This window comes from Phyllobates terribilis, unplaced genomic scaffold (genome assembly GCF_046119375.1).
Source record: "Phyllobates terribilis strain yellow unplaced genomic scaffold, ASM4611937v1 Scaffold_8__6_contigs__length_399053987, whole genome shotgun sequence".
Classification (NCBI taxonomy): Eukaryota; Metazoa; Chordata; class Amphibia; order Anura; family Dendrobatidae; genus Phyllobates; species Phyllobates terribilis.
The window spans coordinates 156,227,421-156,252,990 of record NW_027362768.1 but is presented as its reverse complement, the minus strand read 5'-3'; the positions used below and the strand labels follow the sequence as shown (position 1 = coordinate 156,252,990).

The following is a 25,570-nucleotide window of genomic DNA, read 5'->3' as shown; positions in this document are numbered from 1 at the left end:
TAAAACCGGATGGAATAGCATGATGCTGCAAGATGCTGTGATAAACATGCTGGTTCAGTATGCCTTCAATTTTGAATAAATCCTCAACAGTGTCACCAGCAAAGCACCCCCACACCATCACACCTCCTCCTCCATGCTTCACGGTGGGAACCAGGCATGTAGAGTCCATCCGTTTACCTTTCCTGCGTCGCACAAAGACACGGTGGTTGGAACCAAAGATCTCAAATTTGGACTCATCAGACCAAAACACAGATTTCCACTGGTCTAATGTCCATTCCTTGTGTTCTTTAGCCCAAACTTGTCTCTTCTGCTTGTTGCCTGTCCTTAGAAGTGGTTTCCTAGCAGCTATTTTACCATGAAGGCCTGCTGCACAAAGTCTCCTCTCAACAGTTGTTGTAGAGATGTGTCTGCTGCTAGAACTCTGTGTAGCATTGACCTGGTCTCTAATCTGAGCTGCTGTTAACCTGCGATTTCTGAGGCTGGTGACTCGGATAAATTTATCCTCAGAAGCAGAGGTGACTCTTGGTCTTCCTTTCCTGGGGCGGTCCTCATGTGAGCCAGTTTCTTTGTAGCGCTTGATGGTTTTTGCAACTGCACTTGGGGACACTTTCAAAGTTTGCCCAATTTTTCGGACTGACTGACCTTCATTTCTTAAAGTAATGATGGCCACTCGTTTTTCTTTACTTTGCTGCTTTTTTCTTGCCATAATACAAATTGTAACAGTCTATTCAGTAGGACTATCAGCTGTGTATCTACCTGACTTCTGCACAACACAACTGATGGTCCCAACCCCATTTATAAGGCAAGAAATCCCACTTATTAAACCTGACGGCACACCTGTGAAGTGAAAACCATTTCCGGTGAGTACCTCTTGAAGCTCATCAAGAGAATGCCAAGAGTGCGCAAAGCAGTCATCAAAGCAAAAGGTGGCTACTTTGAAGAACCTAGAATATAAGACATATTTTCAGTTGTTTCACACTTTTTTGTTAAGTATATAATTCCACATGTGTTAATTCATAGTTTTGATGCCTTCAGTGTGAATGTACAATTTTCAAAGTAATGAAAATAACGAAAAATCTTTAAATGAGAAGGTGTGTCCAAACTTTTGGTCTGTACTGTATATTGGAGGCTATGTGGGGGCTCATACTGTATATAGGAGGCTATGTGGGGGCTCATACTGTATATTGGAGGCTATGTGGGGGTTCATACTGTTTAGAGGAGGCTATGTGGGGACTCTTACAGTGTGGGTTCTTATGGTATATAGGGGGCTGTGTGTGGTGTGGGCTCATATTGTATATAGGGGGCTGTGTGGGGACTCAAACTGTATATAGGGGGCTGTGTGTGGGCTCATATGGTATATAGGTGGCTGTGTGTGGGCTTATATGCTATACAGGGGGTAGTGTGCGGACTAATATGGTATATAGAGGACGTCTATTTACCATGAAGCATCTTCTGCTTTAAAAACGATGCAGGTATGCTGGTATCTAAAATATGCCGTGTGCCCATACCCTAACAGGCAGCACAAAAGGCATAACCGGATCAAACTGTGAATAAGGCCTAATAATAATAATTGGCTGAGAAAGTGTAAATTGCTCTCAGATAGTTGTAACATGTATCTACAAAGGACACAACTGCATTCTAAAATAGACAAGCACTGTGATAAGGTAAGCTTCTTCCAAAATATCAAAGCTCGGGGGCTGATTGAGAGTCGTTTACTGATGTCGACACTTTAATTTTGGCAGTGTTTTAGAGAAAATAGCCTGACATATTGTTGGACTCTTCTCTGACTGTTCTAATTTTGGTTTTATCTTTATATACAAAAAAACTCCCCTCTAGCATTAAAGCTACATGGAGCTATGATTTAGAAGCAAAATGTGTCGCCATTCATCATATTATACCTCTCTTAGCGTGCTCTCGATCTACACAAAGCTTGCTGTTACTTACTTTTGGACCAGGTGGGCCAGGTAATCCAGGATTGCCATGGGGTCCAACCATGCCCTAGAAAATAGAATGAATACAAAAATCAACGTGTTAAAAAGAAATAGTGCAAAGATGATAAACAGTCTACATCGTATAGTTTACATAGTGAATAAACCCACGTAAAAGGCTGAACAACTTCATATACAGTGGGTACGAAAGTATTCAGGCCCCTTTACATTTTTCACTCTTTGTTTCATTGCAGCCATTTGGTAAATTCTAAAAAGTTAATTTTTTTTCTCACTAAAGTACACTCTGCACCCCATCTTGACTGAAAGAAAACAGAAATGTAGAAATTTTTGCAAATTTATTAAAAAAGAAAACCAGAAATATCACATGTTCATAAGTATTCAGACCCTTTGCTCAGTATTGAGTAGAAGCGCCCTTTTTGAGATAGTTTTTCACACCTGGATTTGGGGATCCTCTGCCATTCTTCCTTGCAGATCCTCTCCAGTTCCGTCAGGTTGGATGGTGAACGTTGGTGGATAGCCATTTTCAGGTCTCTCCAGAGATGCTCAATTGGGTTTAGGTCAGGGCTGTGGCTGGGCCAGTCAAGAATGGTCACAGAGTTGTTCTGAAGACACTCCTTTGTTATTTTAGCTGTGTGCTTAGGGTCATTGTCTTGTTGGAAGGTGAACCTTCAGCCAAGTCTGAGGTCCAGAGCACTCTGGAAGAGGTTTTCATCCAGGATATCTCTGTACTTGGTCGCATTCACGTTTCCTTCAATTGCAACCAGTCGTCCTGTCCCTGCAGCTGAAAAACACCCCCATAGCATGATGCTGCCACCACCATGTTTCACTGTTGGGATTGTATTGGGCAGGTGATGAGCAGTGCCTGTTTTTCTCCACACATACTGCTTAGAATTATCACCAAAAAGTTCTATCTTCGTCTCATCAGACCAGAGAATCTTATTTCTCATAGTCTGGGAGTCCTTCATGTGTTTTTGAGCCAACTTGATGCAGGTTTTCATATCTCTTGCACTGAGGAGAGGCTTCCGTCGGGCCACTTTACCATAAAGGCCTGACTGGTGGAGGGCTGCAGTGATAGTTGACTTTGTGGAACTTTCTCCCATCTCCCTGCTGCATCTCTGGAGCTCAGCCCCAGTGATCTTGGGGTTCTTCTTTACCTCTCTCACCAAGGCTCTTCTCCCACGATTGCTCAGTTTGGCTGGACAGCCAGGTCTAGGAAGACTTCTGGTGGTCCCAAACTTCTTCCATTTAAGAATTATGGAGGCCACTGTGCTCTTAGGAACCTTGAGTACTGCAGAAATTCTTTTGTAACATTGGCAAGATCTGTGCCTTGCCACAATTCTGTCTCTGAGCTCTTTGGGCAGTTCCTTTGAGCTCATGATTTTCATTTGGTCTGACATGCACTGTGAGCTGTGAGGTCTTATATAGACAGGTGTGTGCCTTTCCAAATCAAGTCCTAGCAGTTTAATTAAACACAGCTGGACTCCAATGAAGGAGTAGAAGCATCTCAAGGAGGATCGCAAGGAAATGGACAGCATGTGACTTAAATATGAGTGTCTGAGCAAAGGGTCTGAACACTTATGACCATGTGATATCTCTGTTTTTCTTTTTTAATAAATTTGCAAAAATATCTACATTTCTGGGGGGTTTTCAGTCAAGATGGGGTGCAGAGTGTACTTTAATGAGAAAAAAATGAACTTTTTAGAATTTACCAAATGGCTGCAATGAAACAAAGAGTGAAAAATTTAAAGGGGTCTGAATACTTTCCGTACCCACTGCACATTACGAATCTCCTACTGATTCCAAGTTAAAGATTGTAATAAAAGCCAGAGCTGCATTCACAATTCTGTAAATTTCAGAGCTAAAATTCCTTAAATATCTGTAGTGCACTTGCTATGGGGTTTTGCATTCTGAGAAGTCTCATTATTTCACTATGCTAAAATCGCTTGGAAAAGTGCTTGATAACCCGCATGTAGAAATGCATGCAAAAATGCTTGACAAACGCTTCTACCTGGCAGGAAAAAGGCATGTAAAATCCGCATGCGTTTTTCCTGCCAGGGAGATGCAGAAAAAATCTGCAGCATTTCTGCATCGTGGGCACTTAGTCTTAGTGTCTCCATTGCCTGATTGATATTTAGAAATTTGGCCTACAAATTCAATGTTTTCTATGGTCAAAACAGGATACAGCCAAAGCATTGTAAGTAACCTGCATGATCATAGAAATACAGAAATACATCTTCAAACTATTTTTTTAAAAGGTCAATACTGCAGGTGAGAACATGTCATGATATTTGCACTGACCTATCTTTACTGTCATTTTGAAAAAAAATATATTAATAAAAATGAGGACTGTATGAACCTTCCCATCAACAGTTGCCCATGCGTGGAAAGATGGATCCTGCACCTATATATTTGTGACATGCAGAAGTAGTGCTGTTGCAGAGTGTGATATGCAGAAGTAGTGCTGTTGATTTAAAAGCATCCAGCAACTATTAGAAGTAACACAAGCACAGGAGACAGAAAGTGTTGTGCTCCAGAAGCATCCAGTAACTAGAGGTTAACACAGTCACAGGAGAAGGGGAGTGTTTTAGCAGAGTCCCAGGGGGACTGTGGGGAAGTTGTTTACTGTCTGGCTGGAGCCAAAGAGAAAGGTGGTGTGTATGTTCTGTATCTCACAGAAGCGCCCCTGCAAGTGAAAAAGATTCAAGTCAGTAGTGAAACTAAGCACAGGTCAGGTAGAGTTCCTGAACTAACAGTGCAGAGTATTGACAGGCAGAAAGGTAAGGACTGGAAGAAATGGTGTCACAGGGATCATCTCCCTCAGCAACCCCCCTTCCTCCTCCATCTCATTGTGCTGTAAAGAATGCTGGGTTCATTAAAGTGCCTTTGCATTAGAATTGTGCTGTCCTGTACTACTGGGAAGACTGTGAACTGCTGTGCTGCTAAGGAAATTGTACTGTTTGTCATTGGAGCCTGTTGCTCATAAGACTTAACTTGTACTGGCTGTGCGGCTTCTTATTAAATGCTACTGTTCTACCGTTTATGAGGACTATTGTCAAGTGAGTCTGGTCAGCAAGTGAAACAACCTACGTGTCTGTGCCTGAGGGTCAATACCCCTGTGTGCCTGAGAGAAATTGCAGCACATGGTCTATGGTCGCCCTGAGTAACGGTTCCCCCAAGATTCCAACAAATTCATGTAACCTGTCTCGCTCCTGTCTGAACCTAGCGGCGTGCGTGTAACATATTGCTATAGATTTCCTTTTTTGTCTACTTGTTCTGTACAACTTTCCATCTCTTGGGAATTAAAGACATAATTGGTATTGTATTAGGTTAGGATGGGTTGTCAGATGGGTTTTATAACTTACTTTGTAGCATATATCTTTAAAAAGTCCTCTGACCCCTTACCTACCAGCCTCTTTAGGTCCTTTGTGCTCTGGAGTTATAAACTTTAAGAAGTTGTCCGGGACTATTTGCTTTCTTTTTACTATGGGCCTAAGAACTAACAGGCAGGTAGCTGCTAACTAAGTTATAAGTCCTTGGTTCAATGACATATTGTTTATAATGACATCACATGATTGTAGAGTTGGTTGACATCGTCTGAAAGCCAAAGTCACAGAGGTTTGAGAGTCAAAAAATGCCATTACTGAATATCATTATGATAAATTTAACACATTTTTTTCATTGTAAATAAGTCTTAATGTCTACTGATTTTCTGTCTTTTCATTTTCTGATTTTCAAACAATACAGAAAACCAACTAATTCTTTTTCTTTGCCAAGACCATTAGCATAACTGGCAAATTCACAGACACATGGGGAAACCAAGTAATCCAGAGCAGGTTTTGCCATGCTTGTTAATATCACCATTGCTTGTTATATAAGGATACATTTCCTTTAAAGAAGTGGACCACCCACTTAAGAACACATATAATCCTATGGCTCTAATCTGTCAGGAACACTTGAAATCTGCAGCGCGTTTAGGCTGACGAGGTTGGCACGGCTGGGTCTATATATACGAGTAGAAGGTCCAACCACAGGCAACCATAAACCAACAGGGCCACTTGCCATTTACGCACAAAGCTTCACACAGCATTACCTCCCTCACAATTTTTTTTCCTACGTTTCTAATTTTTGTCAGATTGGAAATTAGTATAAAAATAGATATGTATACATCTGGGCAAGAAAAACGAAAATGACATCTACAGAATGGGAGGAACAGAACTACAGTAAGTAACAGCACATGTGAAAAAGACTTGGGTATACTAATAGATCACAGACTGCACATGAGTCAACAGTGTGATGCAGCAGCAAAAAAGGCAAACACAGTTCTGGGATGTATTAAGAGAAGCATAGAGTCTAGATCACGTAATTATCTTCCTCTACTCCTCCTTGTTCGGGCCTCATCTGGAATACTGTGTCCAGTTCTGGGCACCACATTTTAAAAATGTCATTGAAAAACTGGAGCAAGTTCAGAAAAGAGCAACCAGGATGGTGAGCGGACTGCAAACTATGTCCTACATTGACCTTATCAGGAATTACCCCAGAGGCTGGGATAACGCAATCGAACATTGATGGCTTAAGAATAACCTGAAATAAAGCAGTTAGGGGTCTATTGAAGGCCCTCATATCTGCCACGTTAGGCAGCGTGCCCACGATGCGTTTTTCAAGCGTTTTTGCTGCGGAATTTCCGCAGCGGAAACACTTTTAAAACGCTTGGTAATACGTGCCCCATGGTCCCCAATGAAAATCCGCATGTTCTATGCAGATGCTTTGGAAGTTTCCGCAGCAGATATTCTGTAAAATATAATAATAATAATGTAATAATAATTCTGTATTCTGGAAAAATCCGCAGCATGTCCATTATTTATGCGTTTCCGCATGCGGATTTGACTACTCAATGCATTTGAAAAACGCAAGTCAAATCCGCATGTAAAAACGCTGCAAAAACGCTTAAAAACGCGTGTAAAATCCGCGAGCGTTTTTACTGCCAAGGACATGCAGAAACGCTGCGGAAATTTTCTGCTTCAATTCTGCATAGTGGGCACGCAGCCTTAGAGCTTCTGTGAAGCCCAGCCCATGGGCTACTACGCTCCAAAGGAGATTGTCAATTTCTCAATACACAACAATACTATACTCTGTATTGCATAGGCAAAATGAAAAAAAAAACAAAACATTTATATCTTTTTTATATATATTTTTTAAATGTTTTAAAAGTTTAAATTATTCCTCTTTTTTTACAAACGTAAATAGCAAAGTATAAATAATAGAAAAATAAGACATTTGGTATTGCCGCATATGTAATTATTAAATACTAATAAAATATTAAAATATTTATCCCAAAAGGAGAATGCCAATACAGAAAAAAAAATTGAGAAGCCAACATTTTAACTTTTTTTCTTTGCAATTCCTGCAAAAATTGTAATAAAGAGTCATTAAAACATCACATCGGTATCAATAAAAATGTCGCTTGACGCATAAAAAGCAAACACTCACACAAGCCCATCAAAGGGAGAATAAAAAAGTTATGAGTCTCAGAAAACCAAATTATTTTTTAAAAAGTTCTCAATTTGTTTTAACCACTAATATATATATATATATATATATATATATATATATATATATATATATATATATATATAAAATTCGAAGTTTAATATCGCCGTAATCATAGCTGACCTGAAGGATTAAGTTACCAGGTCTTTTTTTAACATGAACGCCCGCCCTTCAAAAAAAAAAAAAAATGGCATAATTGTGTTTTTTTTTCACTATTTCACCACAATTGGCATTTTTACTATTTTTTAGTACATTTCAGCGCAAAATGAATGGCGGCATTCAAAAATACAACTACTTGTCCTGCAAAAAAAACCAAGCCCTCATATAGGAAAAAATCAAACGCAGCACAAAAATGACAGGAGGTGCAAAGCCCCCCAGGTACACACCAGTCCTATGTACATCCACAAAAAGATTGGAGGCAGCACACAAACAAATGATGAAAAAATATCTTTTAGTAGCCCATGTGGCTGTAACGTTTCGGTCTAAAACTGTGGACCTTTCTGTGGCTTGAGAAAGGTCCACAGTTTTGAACCGAAACGTTGCTACAGCCACATGGGCTACTAAAAGATATTTTTTCATCATTTGTTTGTGTGCTGCCTCCAATTTTTTTGTGGACAAGCCCTCATATAGCTATGTCGATTGAACAATAAAACAGTTCTGGCTCTTGGAAGAAAGAAAAGTTCAAAAATTAAAAATTGCTCAGTCATTAAGGATTTTTTTTTTAAATAGAGAGGGGTTCTTTTATGTAAAATTATTCTTTATAAAAATAAATGTTCGAATGCCTTATTTATCTTTTTTTCTTCAGTCATTTTGATACATAGGTTTGAGATATTCACACTATTATTTATTTTACATTTTTCATTTTTCCACTATAATGGGTGAATCCATGAGTCCCATTTGTAGGTGAAAACAGCCACCTGCTGTGATATCAGTTCCTTGCAAAGCTGATCTGGATCTGCTATAATACCCAACAGGATTCCTTGTATTTTTTTTTTCAGATACTTTCAGGTCAATATGTAACAGAGAGTAAAGGAATATTACTAAGGTAACTAATAAAAAAAATTCTAAATATTTTTCTTATGTTTAACACTTTCATTCAGGATCAAAACACTGATCGCCGGGATTATAAAGACACCGTAGCTCTGAGTGTGTCGCCCTGAGCGTTTTGCACCATAATTGCACAGCAATCCTGAACACGGCCCGGTTTCCTTCTCCCCCTGTAGTTAGGTTCGGCAGAACACTTTTGAAAGTCAGGGAACTGGAGAGGTGGAGAAGAGGATGACTTCCATTCCCTGCTTGTCAGTGGCGCACATGTAAATGCTTTCTGATCTCAAACAGACAGTTGGCTCTACTTGAATGGTATGGTCTCCTCAAATAACCCAAAATACAAACTTCGAGAAGAAAAAAAAAAAAAGCCACTTTCATTGCTGAAACAAAACCAATTCAATCTGTTCAAAATGCAAAAAAACAGTAATAATTGCAACTGGATCTGGTGAAAATCTGTTCCAGAGTGAAACATTTGTCATTTCTATTGGGATCATGTTTTTGTTTCTCCAATATCGCATCTGGTCATTGAGAAATACTTATAACAGATCTATCAACTAAAGATGGTGTTTCTGCAATTGTGCAGCCTGAAGCAATAAATCAAAGGTTTTTCGACTACTAATCTTAAAGAGGCATCCGATGCGCTCCTGGCTGACATGGGAATACCTGTCTATAAGTGGCAGGCAGACGTCGCTGGGATTACATCAGAGCGGGCCATGCCATTTCTGTAAGTCAGTTTGCTTGGTTGTTTCCATAATCCCAGCCACCTCGGATTGCTGGTCCCAAGTGACTGAGATGTGAATAGTCTCTCGAAATAGGTTTCCCTAGGAAAAATTGTCATATCCAAAATCCTGAAAGCAAGGCGTGTGCCAGAATTCTGGCAAATGTGGCAAAGTTTTTTGCACAACCAGTCCCGGCCAACAACACCAAAGTGGGCAGAGTTGGGCAGGATGGGGTGTGGTGAAGCACGTCCGACAGATTCATCATTATTCATGCCATTAAAGTGGCGTAAATTATGTCAGAAATGTACATCAGTCCTTGGCAGGAGAAAACGGGGGAGATTACAACCACAATAGGGTCTTCTCTGATAAACCAGTGAAGGATTGGAGGATGCGGTAACTGCTCACCATGTGAGGTTGTGAGGCCCAGAACAAGAGTTAGAGATTTGCGAGGTAATAGTACAAAATGCTGCAACACCAACGGGTTGTAGGATCCAATGTCATAATTAAGTACTGTTGTGGTTCTCCTGATGAAGAAGTTCGCTAACTTCGAAATGTGTTGAGAATAAATCTGCACAGACATTCTGAAACCGCGTATGGTACCTTTATTGTGAATACAGTCCATGGTTGGAGTAACATTTCTGGTGGTGTCCTACGTCAGTTGAAAGATGCGCGAAATTCATTAAAAGGCATATGCCTCTTAATGGTTAACTCCAGCACTATCTGCAATAAGACACCAATCTTGAAGTGGTTGTCTAGTACTTTAATGTTGATGGCCTATCCTTATGATAGATCATCAATATTAGATCGATGGGGGTGCGACAACTGGTTCGCCCGCCGATCAGTTGTTCTTGGTGCTGGCTGAGACTGGATGTGATCAGTTGTGGAGTTGCAGAGCACAGCTCCATTAGTTTTATAGTGGTGGCGACGTGGTACTACACATCTGTCTTTATCCAAATTAATTGGGGTGAATAAGCAGTCCCCTGCTGCAGCAAATATGCATATGATGGAGCTACTTTGTTCCGCTCTGCAACTAAGCACATCCAGCTGCTGTCGGCACTGGGAAAGCTGATCGGCAGGGGTTCTGGGTGTCACCCCCCCACTGATCTGGTATTGATGACCTATATTAAGGATAAGCCAACAATATTAAAATATTGGACAACCCCTTTAATATATGATGCCTTTTTGTTATCATTTTTGCTTCCATGTGCCTCCCACTTTCCCTGGTGATTATGCGATGCTACAAATTTGTACTCAACCTCCTTTCCCATATGGAAGCTGACAGTCTACTCTCTCCTTACTTCCCCTGCAGAAAGGGCCTTGTCAGCTATCCTACATCTTACTACAGAGGCTGCTCCTTCCCTGACAAACCAGGCAGAAAGATATTTCTATTGACAGTAAATGTTATAACTCTTCAATAGATCAGTTTTTTAACAGTAAACCCTGGAATTTTTCTTATTATCTATGCAAGGAATATTATATCTAGGGGTGGAACAACCCCTGATTTGGCTAAAAGTTGTCTAAAGGCTTTTATGAGTAGGCGACCATCTGTATGGGGACCTCCCAACTCTCCCTCTACCCAACTCTCTAGGGTAGAGAAGGATCGGCCAGTTGGAATTTCGATGCCTAATCCTTTTTTCTCAGGAAAAATAGGCTGCTGCCAAAGAGGTCTGGCAGTGGCTTTTTCTCCCTGTGGAAAACACATGAGCGTTTGGCTTGGCTGTGCATCCTTGTGTATGGGAGATTCAGGAGAATTAGCTGTCTGCCGAATGAACGTTCGGCTGAAAGGTATCTCCTGTATGGCCAGTTAGGCCACCTTTACTTAGTCTTGCTGGACGTGCCCTAGGCAACAGGCAGCAGGACACTCAAGCTCACAGAACAGGATGACAAAGTGCTGAAGTATATCCATTAATTACCAAGTTTCATGCTGCTACTGGAAGTAATGTCAGCACAACTGTTTACGGGAGCTTCTAAGATTGGGTTCTCATGGGTGAGCAACCACACACAAATCTGAGATCAATATGTATAATGCAAATGGTAAGCATTAGAGTAATGTACAGCCCACCCCCATTAGATGAATCACACTACATCTGGAAGTCTGATGGATGAATCTCGGTTTGCTGGCTGCAAGGAGAACACTTTTTGCTCCAAAACAACACAGAGGCTTTTGAGTCATGGTTTACATTGGACCTTTTTGTGCGCAAGAACTTGGTCAACCTTCACAGAGCCCTGACCTCAACTTCACTGAATTCCTTAGGGGGAAAACTGGGATACCAATGTGGCGCCCCTGCGGGTCCAGTTGCCACAGAGGTACTGCATCTCAGCCAGAGGTGTGGTACCCCACTCTCAGGTAAGGAGGGAGCACTACCCGGGACCCAAACACTCACATCCAACACTACACCACTTCATAAGGGAAGGTCCAGATAGCTCCTAAAGGAGAGCACAGGCCTGGTCCCTGTTAGGAAGGTGGAACTAAGTAGAGGAGGTGGGTGGAGGAAGTAGTTTAGGGGAGCACTGACAGAACAGTATAAAAGAAGGGTAGAAAAATCTAGAAGGAGTCTGGTCCTAAGAGTGAGAGAAGACCGGAGCAGTGAGGAGGGCTCCAGAGAGAGAGGATCCTAGGGGCACGGCGAGTGTGGGATGCCACCTGTGCGCCCGAGTTCACGCTGATCGTGGAGGGATCAGGCCGAAGGGGGGGACCGGCCCCAGACTAGTGGAGGACTACAAGACACAGCTAGCAAACCGGAGGTAGTGGTATCTCTATGTGCCGTAGCCAAAATGCACACACAATCGCTGAAAAGGTGTTCATATAGGACCAAGGGGACAGAGAGGACGTCGCCCAACAAGGCCCACGGCCACTGGGTCGGGACACTGTGTGTGAGGCGCAGGGCAGGAGAGAGAGCCAGCGCAGGGAGACGACCTGGAGAGGTACACAGAAAGGGGTCCCGTTCAAGTGCACCCAAGTTATCTGAGAGTTGGCTGGATCACTTCCCCGGAGGACACAGGACGACGTGGGCGGTTATAATCCGGCGGTTGTAACCTAGAGCATCTTGGCAACTGTGAGTAAATACTTGAAGACTGCACCCCGCTGTGTCCTTGACTTAATTACTGCACCACCTGCCTTGCACTACACCACTAACATCTACCTCATAAATTCCTATATACTGCCCTGGGGCCCAGCTCTACCCGTGGAGAGCTGAACCATCTCTGCTGCGTCACCAACAGCCCAAGTGGATCTGAACAGCAGCGGCGGCCACATATAGCCGCATACCACAGGTGGCGTCACGAACATTATCCCCAAAACTTTATTCCCCTTTTCTTTATTCCTCCAATTGACTTTTGTTTATTTGACCGCCCGGGGCCACGGGCCGGGTCCCTGCCACCGTGACTACCCCAAAAAGGACCGGCCCAGCTACAGAGTACCCAACGGCCCCAGGGAGCGCGTCACCAACTGCAAGCTGCACTTTATTTTCTATCTCTAGTCCTTGACCTTATTGCAGCAACTGGGGAACCAAGTACTTATTAAAGGTTGTCTGATTATGACAATCTACTTTTTAGAGGCCCCAGAAAGTAAGCTGATCACAGTATCCCTCTTCTGGTACTTCCAATGGTCACCTGTAATGTGCAAGGGAAGAACCTGGCAGCAAATGTTGAACCACCCCTCCAACAGTACCATCTATGTAATGGACCCGACTGGTCTTCCAGAGAGTGAGAGACTGATCTTTTGTAACTCCTCTCTACACCGGCTAATTAATGGAAATCACAAATGAGGGGCCTCAACTGCAGTAACACCAACATCCCCTAATCTAATCTGTTTCTAAACCAGACAACTCCTGTAATTCCAATAGTTTAGATATAATGCTGTCTAAATAGACCTTTAAGCAAGCTCCGACTGGCTTGTATACAGCCGATTGTCACTCCTTTATGGGCAGAAATCTGCCTGTCTAAATGGACCTTAGCACATCCCGTTCATATAGAGCAATGTGCTGTTGACAGAGATCGTTCTTTGCTACCATAATCTGTCCAATCAGTTGGTCAGCAGCATGTTTACATGAGCGAAATATCAGGAACAAGAGTTCTTTTGAATGTACGCTCACTGATTTATCATGTGTAAGTGGACCTTTCATCCTAACAGGCGGTTCCGGGTCAACTCCATCTCCAACCTTCTATCCTCACCTTAATGATTATCTAAACTCTATTATTATTTGAGTTGTTTTTATTTAATTTTATCAGATTTGAGTTTAGATTTAATTTTCAGGAGAAGAGAAAGGTGCTGTACACTGACCTCACAGGGAGCCACCTATCTGGATTAAGACTGAACAGAATCAAGCAGCTTGCAATGTACTGTAATACATGCATTCTGCAGAAGAAAAAGGGTTACAAATTGTAATTAATACCCTTCAAAAATCTTGTATATCCTGTCGTAATGAAACAGAAACCCACTTCAGACCCAATTTAAGAAAAGCAGCTATTAATCCAATCCCAAGGTGTTGTAGACTGACCTCACAGGGCGCCACCTGTCATGATTAAGACTGAACATAATCAAGCAGCTTGCAATGTACTGTAATACATACAAGCTGCCAAAGTCAAAAAGGTTAAAAAAAATTGTAATTGACACACTAAAAAAATTGCATAATCCATCGTAAAGAAACAGAAGCCCCCTTCAGACCCAGTTTGAGAAAAGCAGCTATTAATCCACTCGCAATCATTTGTGTATTTCTTTTTATAAATTTTGTGGTTGATTTACAATGTACTCGACTGAGTCACACTAAGTTGACTCCAGCCAAAAATATTGTTTTCTATGTTTTTTTTAAATTCATTAGTCTCTACATTATCTACTTGTGAATACACTTGCATCTAACATATTGGACAAAGATCGAAGTGAAGGATGAGTTTTTTTGGCCAAGTTTCTAAAAATCCAACTGGAAGATTGCACTATTCCCAAAATATAAAAAATTGTATAGTTACAATTACAGTAAAGATGCACACTTAATCATACACCGAATATAAACACAGCCCGCCTGGCTTCTGGGCATGAGTTATAATAAAACATAGCTAGCTATGCAAAGCCACAATTATATCTAGACTACACATAAAAGACTGGGTGGAAATAAATACTTTATATTTAGGATCTAACAGGCACTTTGGGAGACAGTAAATGGGTGTATTCATAGGGAAAGCCTAAAAAAGAAGGACGAAAAAAGGAGCAAAAGATGTGTTCACTCCTAAAAAATATACAGTGGGTACGGAAAGTATTCAGACCCCTTTAAATTTTTCACTCTTTGCTTCATTGCAGCCATTTGGTAAATTCTAAAAAGTTCATTTTTTTCTCATTAAAGTACACTCTGCTCCCCATCTTGACTGAAAAAAAACCCAGAAATGTAGAAATTTTTGCAAATTTATTAAAAAAGAAAAACTGAAATATCACATGGTCATAAGTATTCAGACCCTTTGCTCAGACACTCATATTTAAGTCACATGCTGTCTATTTCCTTGTGATCCTCCTTGAGATGGTTCTACTCCTTCATTGGAGTCCAGCTGTGTTTAATTAAACTGATAGGACTTGATTTGGAAAGGCACACACCTGTCTATATAAGACCTCCCAGCTCACAGTGCATGTCAGACCAAATGAGAATCATGAGCTCAAAGAAACTGCCCAAGGAGCTCAGAGACAGAATTGTGGCAAGGCACAGATCTGGCCAAGGTTACAAAAGAATTTCTGCATTACTCAAGGTTCCTAAGAGCACAGTGGCCTCCATAATTCTTAAATGGAAGAAGTTCGACCAGAAGTCTTCCTAGACCTGGCTGTCCAGCCAAACTGAGCAATCGTGGGAGAAGAGCCTTGGTGAGAGAGGTAAAGAAGAACCCCAAGATCACTATGGCTAAGCTCCAGAGATGCAGTAGGGAGATGGGAGAAAGTTCCACAAAGTCAACTATCACTGCAGCCCTCTACCAGTTAGGCCTTTATGGCAGAGTGGCCCGACGGAAGCCTCTCTTCACTGCAAGACATATAAAAACCAGCATCGAGTTTGCTCAAAAACACATGAAGGACTCCCAGACTATGAGAAATAAGATTCTCTGGTCTGATGAGACGAAGATAGAACTTTTTGGTGATAATTCTAAGTGGTATGTGTGGAGAAAACCAGGCACTGCTCATTACCTGCCCAATACAATCCCAATAGTGAAACATGGTGGTGGCAGCATCATGCTATGGGGGTGTTTTTCAGCTGCAGGGACAGGACGACTGGTTGCAATTGAAGGAAACATGAATGCAACCAAGTACAGAGATATCCTGGATGAAAACCTCTTCCAGAGTGCTCTGTACCTCAGACTTGGCCAAAGGTTCACCTTCCAACAAAACAATGACCCTAAGCACACAGCTAAATTAACAAATAGTGGCTTCAGAACAACTCTGTGACCATTCTTGACTGGCCCAGCCACAGCCCTGACCTAAACCCAATTGAGCATCTCTGGAGAGACCTGAAAATGGCTGCCCACCAACGTTCACCATCCAACTTGACAGAACTGGAGAGGATCTGCAAGGAAGAATGGCAGAGGATCCCCAAATCCAGGTGTGAAAAACTTGTTGCATCATTCCCAAGAAGACTCATGGCTGTACTAGCTCAAAAGGGGGCTTCTACTCAATACTGAGCAAAGGGTCTGAATACTTATGACCATGTGATATTTCAGTTTTTCTTTTTTAATAAATTTGCAAAAATTTCTACATTTTTGTTTTTTTCAGTCAAGATGGGGTGCAGAGTGTACTTTAATGAGAAAAAAATGAACTTTTTAGAATTTACCAAATGGCTGCAATGAAACAAAGAGTGAAAAATTTAAAGGGGTCTGAATACTTTCCGTACCGCCTGTATGTATATGTAGCCTTTCCGCTCCCTCGCTGAATGCTGAGGCCATCACAAGGTCAAATTGGCCCTTATTTATATGTTATTATAACATCTTAGCCTATAACTGCCCTAAATCTTCAGAAACCCTTCAGTCCCGCAATGTTTTGGTGGAAGAATACTTTTATCATTCAAACTGTGTATAATTCTAACATTCTCCTTTTCCAACAATTTAAAAAAAAATGTTCTTCCATTTCTAAAGCTGGCTGTACACATTAGAGAAATGTTTATGTCCACAGTCCACTGTCAGACTGGTCCACCAAATCAACAAAGGATTCTCCGGTGAAACTCGGCTTTGACCCAATAGTGGAATCCATAGGCCAAGATGAAGACAACCAATGTCCATTTTCCCCATTACGCAATACAGATGTTATAGAGGGTAGTTTTTTGCACAGGACTTCTCCTATAAGCCAGAACAGAAGCTCTCATTCTAACAGACGACTTAAAGGGATATTCCGGCTCCACTCATTTCTTCATTGGAGGTGAGGTATGCCAATGACGTTATGACTCCACATGCTTGCTGAGAGGAGTGCGTGATGAGCAAGTAACATACACGAGTCTTATTCTAAGGGCTCGCTCACACCATCGTATTCTCCGTCCGAATGCGATCCTACAAAACTTCGGATTGCACTTGGACCAATGCTATTCTTTGGGATTCCGCACAAGTCTGATTTTTTCCTTGGACCAGCTTGAAAAATCGTAGCCACGTCCAAGTTTAATCCAATATTTGGATCGCATTCATCAGTGCAAGTCAATGAGTGCATGGAAATCATCGGACTGTACTCGGATGACATCACACCGCACACTGACTCAATGGAGAAGATGGAGAAATTTTTCTCTCCATCTTCACCGCATGGTGTGCTCCTATTCTTGCACCCGAGAGAATTGGAGAACACTGTGGTGACAATATGATCAAACTCTGGTCAGAGTATCATTTGCATAATCGGCCCGATTCTTTCGGATGAGAGAATCTACGGCCGTTTGAACCTGCCCTAATGAACAGTACAAATGCATGATACCTGACAATTGTGCCCAATCTTGGCCGATATGTGGGGCTCTAACGTCATCGAACCCCTCCAATGTGGAAGTAAGTGTCACCAGCCAAACTTTTAGAGCCGTCCTTGATGCTTCCCACAGCAAAGTCAGCAGCTTTCTAGGGTTGCCAGGAGTGGGTTGACTTAAAGGGAATTATGAGACATTCCCTTCAATCTCTTTCGAGTTCTGATTTTGGCATAGAACCACAGCCAATACTACAAAATGTCAAAGTGGTGCCAGTCTAGAAATGAAGAGGGTAAAGGTTCAAACAAACACAATGGACCAATTTTGATTCTCTCTATTGTGTATAACCCTTCATAAAGAATATAATATATGTAATTCATTACCTGGAATAAAAGAATAATACCTTCTTTTTGTGACACCTTTAAATGAATATAAAATTAGGCATCAATTCAGTCACTCCTGCCCTATCTATATGAGCCGAGTTCCCACAGCCAGCACCGACAACTTCCGTCTTGTCAAACATACCTACGTTTAAAAACCCTTCTCTGCAAAATATTTCTATGACGCTCTTGTTAACCGAGGATATAACTAAATGCAATCTATTATCAGGTTGTAAATGAAAAAAACAGATGTGAAACGTGATATGCCAGTTACTCACCCTTGGACCTCTTTTCCCTGGGGGACCTGGTAAACCGGGAGGACCTGGAGGACCCTGAAGACACAGAAACACACAAGTATTTTACTGAAAGTCTAAGAATGACTAAGCTCCAGTGTTTCAGACTCTAAATCCCAAACTATCAATTATCAACACCTTCTAACCCTGCAGTAAGATCACAGAGCGCCCCGGCTTAAAGCTATGACTTTCAGCTGAAAATAATCCAAGCATTTAATGGACCTCCCAACACACAGATTCTCATTGAAGCCAGTGGAATGTCTGTTATTTCCATAAGGAAATGATGGTCGTCCATTATTTACAAATTTTCCGAAATAATAAATGGCCGTAGTGTGAATGGTTTCGGGACCTCAGAATCGTACCCTTGTGTAAAGCAGCCGCACTCAAGCAACGCAGTGTAGAAGTTTCCCAGGCTTTGTGTGTTTCATGTACAAGAAGTTTTCTGTATCCGCACAGGGCCGAGGTTAACACCTGGTTCTGCACTTTTATTTTCCACAAATCCTTTGAAATGTGACAGAGCGGCCTTGATCCCCTCCGAGCTGCGGTGTTGAGATGGCTGGTTTGACTCTAGGATCTGATTCTCAATTACGTTAGTCGTTCTCCAGACTTTGATAATATAGATAAAACTTAACTTTATGTTATTTTATTTTATGACAGCCAAAAAAGGTGTGTCTGGAATATGTCCTGAGGCCAGTCGTCTTTTCAAGGGCACTCCGGGACCCTTAAATCTCAGATTTCGCCTTCTTTGTATATTTTTATGTATGGACTTATCATATAGTTATGAACAGTATCGTATTCTAAATTACTTTAAAGGGCTTGTAAGTGATTAGTCAAAAGGGTTCTGATTGTGTTTCAGAAACAGCACCTCTATGTGTCTGGTATTGCAGTATCCCCTGAATGGAGTTGAATTGCAATACTGGACACATCCTATGGACAAAGGTGGGGTCATTTTAGATAAAAGCAGACTCCCTGTTTTAACCTCATGGGACCCCTTTAAAAGTACAGGTGCATAATATAATGGAATGTTTTAAAAAATAGATTATTGCAGGAAAAAAACATTATAAACAGACATCTGAACAGAGAACAGACATCTGAACCTACTTATTTACTTTGCAGATCTTTAATAATAGGCCATAAAATGAAAATGTATTGCTTTATATTTGTTTTCAGTTTGTATCTTGCTTTAAAGGGTTATTCGCAAAAAAGCAAGTTGAATATGGGATAACTTGAGGATCAACTGATGGGACCAATAGCAATCCTGAGATCGGTGTCCTGAATGGAGCAGAGGCACACATGCTAGCTCCATTCATTGTCTATAGGTCTGCCAGAAAAAACTGAGTACTGTACTTGACAGTCCCAAAGGCAATGAATGGAGCGGAGGCTGAGCGCACCTCTGATCCATTCAGGATGGGGCTCCGGAGCCTCATTCTTGGCGTACCAGAACCCCACTCTCATGATAATGGGCCATCAGTGAAAAGCAAGTTATCCCCTATCTTTTGGATACAGTATAACTTACTCTTTTGGGAATAACCCATCAATTCAAGGGCATAGCTTGGGAGTGTTGAGTGCCATAAGGGGACCAAGAAGTCACTTGCCGTGGCCAGGGTATGTAAATATACAGATAGGGTAGCAAACTGAGCTTTCACCCTGGGTGAGCCGGCTTTTATTACATCCGAGCTAAGAACAAAAAAGCAGTTTTGGATATGTCTGAGCAGGAAGAATTAAAGGGGTTGTCCTGGACTTACATACTGATGATTTATACATAGGATAGGTCATCAATATCAGATCACCCAGCACCCCAATCAACTAGCTGTTTTTAGCTAGGATTTCACAGCTCTGGACACTATGTAGTCACCATTGCTGAGAACTGCATGGCAGCTACAATTTACTGAATTTAGTGCCAAAACTGATTAACGGGTGTGTGTGCCCGGGTGTCAGACCGCTACCATTCTATGCTAAGGATTGGTCATGAATATCATAAGGCAACTAAACCCCTTCAATAAGAGAATTCTAGGAAATAACATAGGATATAGGCCTGAATTTATAAATCTCCAACCTAGAAGTCCAAGCAAGTGCAAAGTCTGAGGGTGCTCCATCCCTTCAGGTCATACACTACAGTCGTGGATGAAATTTTTGAGACTGACACAAATTTTGGTTTTCATAGATTGCTGGTTCAGTGTTTTTAGATCTTTTAGTCGAATGTTTCTAAAGTTACTGAAGTACAATTATAGCATTTCACTAGTTTTTAAAGTTTAATTAATAAATACATCAAGTTTATGTAAAGATTTAATATTTCCAGTGCTGTCCCTTATTTTCCCAATCTTTGGCCCTTCACTCTGGCAGATGGATATCGTCTTCTGGGACAAATCCTGACTGATGACCGCCTATTCTTACCTACTCAGTGCTTGGAGTTTATCACATCTTCTGTGTTTTTGTTTGCCGCTTTTTGAAGATTGACCAAAGGTTCTCTATGGGATTAAGATCTGGGAAGTTTCCTGGTCATGAGCTCAAAATTTCAACATTTTGTTCAGGGCTCTGTGGGGCAACATGTCTCCTTGTGGAGACTTATAGGCCATACAATCCTCCTATGGGAATTTATATATGCAAATTGCCTCTTTAGAGAGGAAGAGAACTTGAGCTCTAGCACCCCCTTTGGGAAGTAGCAATCCTAAAAGTCAATATCCACCCTTTAACAAGTCTTGCCACATGACTTAGGATAAAAGCCAAACCAGAATCTCAATTTGCAGACACTTGTTTTGGGGCGTTGCCCCTCCTCAATGCAAAGCATGAGATCTGATTTGGTTGTATGAGAGGGTTCTGACTGGGGTCTAAGGAGTAACGTATTTCCTTGTGGAGAGTGACATGCCTGATATGCCAGTAAAAGGTAATAGGAGAACCACACAATTTGTTAGACTATTTTTCCCAAGTATATCAATACCCATAGGTGCTTATTCATTATACTATAGCACAAAAAATAGCAATATTGTCATAAATTTTTGGGTTGCTTTTTACAATGTTCACCATTCGGTATAACTATGATAACTGTGATCCATAATTTATATAATTTTATTTTTCTGGATATTATACAATAAACAACTATAGTGCATAAAGAATACTAATGAAGATTAACTGGCCACTCAAAAAGACTATGATAAGCTGCATAGCAGGAGAATCAGGAACATCTGAAGGAGCCCATACAAAAGGCCACTTACTGTTGGAAAATGTAAAGAATGGAGTTAAAAATTTGTAGGATTGTCACACTTTGCCCAATATTAAAGAACCTCAGAGAAGTTGGCACCATATTCTATCTGTAATATGAGCTTCATAAATATAGAATGAAAAAAAAAACTTCACTTCAGCTTGAAATATTTGGCCCTATCTGTCAGAAGATAGAAGACATCTGAAATAATGTTCCTCTAAAACTACTATCTTTGTGCTAAGCCAAGAAACTCTAGTGAGACATGTCAAACGCTCATCTAGCCATCCAAAACTCTTCACAAGTCATACACACACATTTTATTAACAAATATAGTCAACTTACTGGAGGTCCAGGATCTCCTTTATCTCCAAGCAAATCGTCCATCTCAAAGAGCATGTTCATTTCCTCGTAGTCGTAATCGTAGTTCTCCATGTTGATTTCATAGCTGTTTTCCGTTCCATAGTTATTTTCCGTTCCATAGTTATTTTCCGTTCCATAGTTATTTTCCGTTCCATAGTCAGTTTCTCCTCCATAGTCATCATTCTCATTAGGGTCATCCCAATGGTCATGTTGGCCATACGTGTCACTACTGGCCTGGTACAGCGTCCTGTTGAAGATCTGATGTATACCCACCTTTTCATCCTTTTGCTCTTTTGTGTATTTGCTTTCGGTGGTGTTGTTCTTTGACCAAATCTTTTCAGAAGTTGTCGTAGGTGATAAATAACCAAGCTCTGTAACATTTCTTGCCCAATTATGATGGTTCGTTGGTTTGATTTTTGTTTCAGGACGTTGAGTAACCTTCACCCGAGATGATTCATTTGGGGCGAAACTAAAATTTTTGAATTTTGGGGACAGCCGAGCTAAAGAAGTTTTAGATGTCGATGAATCTGGTTCTTTGGACATGTCTAATATAGACTGTGAATGGGGACTGTCCTCTACAGGTTTATTAATTTCTATTTGCATGGATGGATGAAGAAGTTCTTCCGATCTGGGGTCTCCAGTTTGAGATCGGTAAGTATCAGTGTGAAGACAATGCTTTCGCACATAGAGACAATAATTTGCAGATGCTTCTGCTGAAGGAATAATCTCCAGTTGACATATTACTCCTTCAAATTGAACAGAATGAAAAGTCATTCTCCCCAAAGTAAATATACTACCGGGAGCGAGTGTCTGTATGTCAAATACAGCTTCTTTGTTAAAGTATTTCTTTCCACACTCCGCAAACAAAGAAATGGACTTGTTTCCAACACCAATTGCAAAGCTGTGCCACTGTCCATCCTGCACTGTATAGTCAAAAGACACAGACTGTTTGCCCCCTGTGTGTACCACTACCTTTCTCGGCAGCAACTGTACACCGAAGAATATCCTATTATTATTTCTAATACTGAAAAGGAAAGCATTGTTGATTTTGTCTGATCGAAGACTGATCAACAAGTAAAATGGAAGTCCCAATTTTGAGAGAATGTTATTTCCTAGTGGATATTCGATGACTGTGTCTCTGGTGAGAACTACTCCTGGTTCTGCTAACTCCAACCTGTGGTCTTCTGCAGCTGCGGTCCATGGTTTGACAGTCACTGATGATATCAATGATGGCTCCGTCTTTCCGCGACCTAATCGATGAGAAGCATGTATGCCTATAATGAAAAACATAAAAAAAAAGTTTAGTAGAACAGAAATTTTTTCCTGTAGACTTAAAGGGAACCTGTCGCATTGAATACGTAGTCTGATCTGTAGGTAGTATGTTGTAGAGCAGATTTATACATAGCTAAAACTTTTGTATAACTTGTACTTTATTACTCAAAATTAATTCCAAACTTGTGCGTGGTCCTACCCAGTGACTGACAGCCTACTATATAATATGCGCAGTCAATTACTGAGACGGACCTCCCACTGGACTCCTAAGATCACAATCAGCAGATATAGACAATTACGATTGAGTACAGTGAATTTGTTCTCTCAAAATTATAAATAAATTTGCTCTGTAACCTGTTTGTCTACTGATCAGAAACCTTATTCGGGGTGACATTTTCCCTTTCAAGATGATAATCCCAGACTTATGTCCATACAAAAATGTAAAATAGCCTATCACCTGTTTTCTTTGTACACCTTTGTGCAATGTTAAACCTTTAAGATTCAGGTATTTGCTCTTAAGGTATGGTCTCCACATAGTTACAACCAGTGGCTCTTATCATTGCAGGAGTAAAAAAATAAAATAAGATCAAACCTCATCTCCTTTTTTAACTCCTTTATTCCTTTATCAGGGTGAACAATTAAGTTGCAGTCATGAAGGACTTTTAAGGCCATACATTATCAGGCTATCTTCATGGTGGTCATCAGTGAAACAATATGTGATGATTTTAGTTTTTTTCTACTGATATACAGAGTTGCAAAGACAAGTGCCTTTGAATATTCTTTAAAGTTTAACACTGTGGTTTTATTAAATGAAGAAGCCAGTTTGTCTGTTTTCTTGACTGCCAAGTGTGGTGTTGGCATAATTCCATCAGTCTACTTGGAAACTCCCAAGTGAATAGTCAAGGAGATGAGAAACCATACAAGTTCCTCGATATTTGAATTGATTTACAACGAGCTAGATAAGAGAATCAACCCACAATCTTGACTTTCTATCATATTTCAATGTCCAAGGTGAAAAACAATACAAATTCTGACATCTTCTGTTTTATCCAGTGTCAGAAAAAGCATTAGTTAATTAGTAAGAATAAAGAAGGAAACCATGTCTCAGGGGCCTCAAGCCATTGTTCTCCCAGCCACTACTCCCATTCTGTGGATGTGGATAGTAGACCTAGTGGAGCTGTCTTCACAGTGGGTCTCACATGCACTCCCAGTTGATGGGTTCGGCATCAGAAAAATACCTCCACCAATGCACGGTTAGCTTTGTGGGGGTGTTTCCAGAGGGCCAGGCTCAATTCCAGAGGGGGTGGCTTGGGGTATTTAGGACACTGACGAGGGAATGGAGGGGTTTTTGCTGGCTGGAGCTGGATATACATGCTACAGTCATGGTATCTGTCGTCTGGAAGAGCATAGGCTGTGACTGCAGACTATACCAGCGGGAGATACAAAAGCTGTGGGCCAACCAAAAGTTGGGAGACAGTGGGTATTGCCTGATATGGGAGCAGTGGAACTACCAGGCCCGGGTTAGGATATTGTGAACTGAGGGCATTGTATTTTGGCCATGTACCTGAAGTTGCTATTTGACCATGGACGGAAGGAATAAAATTAATTGCATCGTTAACCTGCCTAGGTGATTAATACAACCCACAACCTCAGATCTTCACACCACCCTTTCCAGAATATAGGATCATGTATGAATGGGTGAGAACCTGCTACTGTTAGAGCAGCGGTACTACAGAGATTTCTGCAGATAAGCCGCCATATATGCACTTGACGAGCTGTCCAACTGAGCATACACTTACCCCTAAAAAACCTGCCCATGCAAACCTTACAAAGCCACTTCACCTCTTTCGCAAGAACCTGTCAACGGCATGTCTTGTTGCTAACACTGCCTACTTAATTTTTACTTTAAATGTTACATATATTCTACTAGATTCATTCCTTTGCCTACACAAATATGCACAGTGGATCAAATTTAGGAATTCTGCTAAACATTTGACATAGCCAGCATACCATGGAGTAATCCAATGTCCAGGTCCACAATGCCCCGGGGCTGCTACAAAATGTTCCTCTAGTTTATAAAACATGACATCCTTCTTTGTGTTATCAATTATTGCCGGAGGTTTAATATAACACGCACAGAATGTTTACCGCTTACATCCTGGGTCCTCTTTTCAACGGCCAAGTGATGTAAATATTTCTGTCTGCGAAGTTCACAACTAGAGGACATTAAAGCTCGGGCTGGAAGATGAATGGAGCAGCAGATCTCAATGAAGCTATTATCGTGCTAAAAGATAAAATCCCCCTGGGAGAAAAGCCCCTACTAGAGGTGTTTGGCACCAGCTTTCTCCTCTCTCCCCATTGAAAACACATGTCCAGCATGCTTATGTATGGAAGATTCAATAAGGATAGTTGTGGACTAAATGACAGCTATCTCCCCAGAAAAAAGGGTCGAGATACAGACTCTCATTGAGATTTACTGATGCTCACACTGTTGAGGAACGATGCTGCTGTTGTAACCTTAGACTTTAAAAGTAACAGGTGGAGTTGTTTACTTTACAAAGTTACCCCATTCATCTTCTATGTTATCAGCTACTTCTAGAACAAGCATAACTAGCGCCATTCGTATCTAAAACTCAGGTTTTGAGAGAGACCCAAATTCTCACTCCCAAGGAAGGGCCCAGACCTTGTTGGATTAACTTTGGTACCAGATGCTGAGAACCTCTGCTGAACTCTTCTTTCAAGAGGAAAAGCATTTTTGTCACACACAGGTTGGGTAATTGGCTCAACGATCATGGAAAAGAGGGGAGTGAGAAGAAAATCTCAACGCTCCTCTATCCTAGTTGTCAAGATTTGGAATCCTTATGGAGAATCCATTATAATCCTTGCTATGGAGTCCTCTGACTTCCATA

At 41.1% G+C, this 25,570-nt stretch overlaps 1 protein-coding gene across 2 annotated transcripts in view; it reads right to left on the bottom strand.

Annotated features, from left to right (window-relative positions):
* Positions 1-25,570, bottom strand: part of COL24A1 (collagen type XXIV alpha 1 chain) — a 322,172-nt gene that overhangs the window by 245,359 nt on the left and 51,243 nt on the right. For both annotated transcript variants that reach the window (XM_073643550.1, XM_073643551.1), the window contains exons 3-5: positions 21,372-22,663; positions 17,816-17,869; positions 1,945-1,998 (exon numbers count right to left, since the gene is read on the bottom strand). In XM_073643550.1, coding sequence (XP_073499651.1) covers positions 1,945-1,998; positions 17,816-17,869; positions 21,372-22,663 — 1,400 coding nt within the window. The remainder of the gene's footprint in view (positions 1-1,944; positions 1,999-17,815; positions 17,870-21,371; positions 22,664-25,570) is intronic.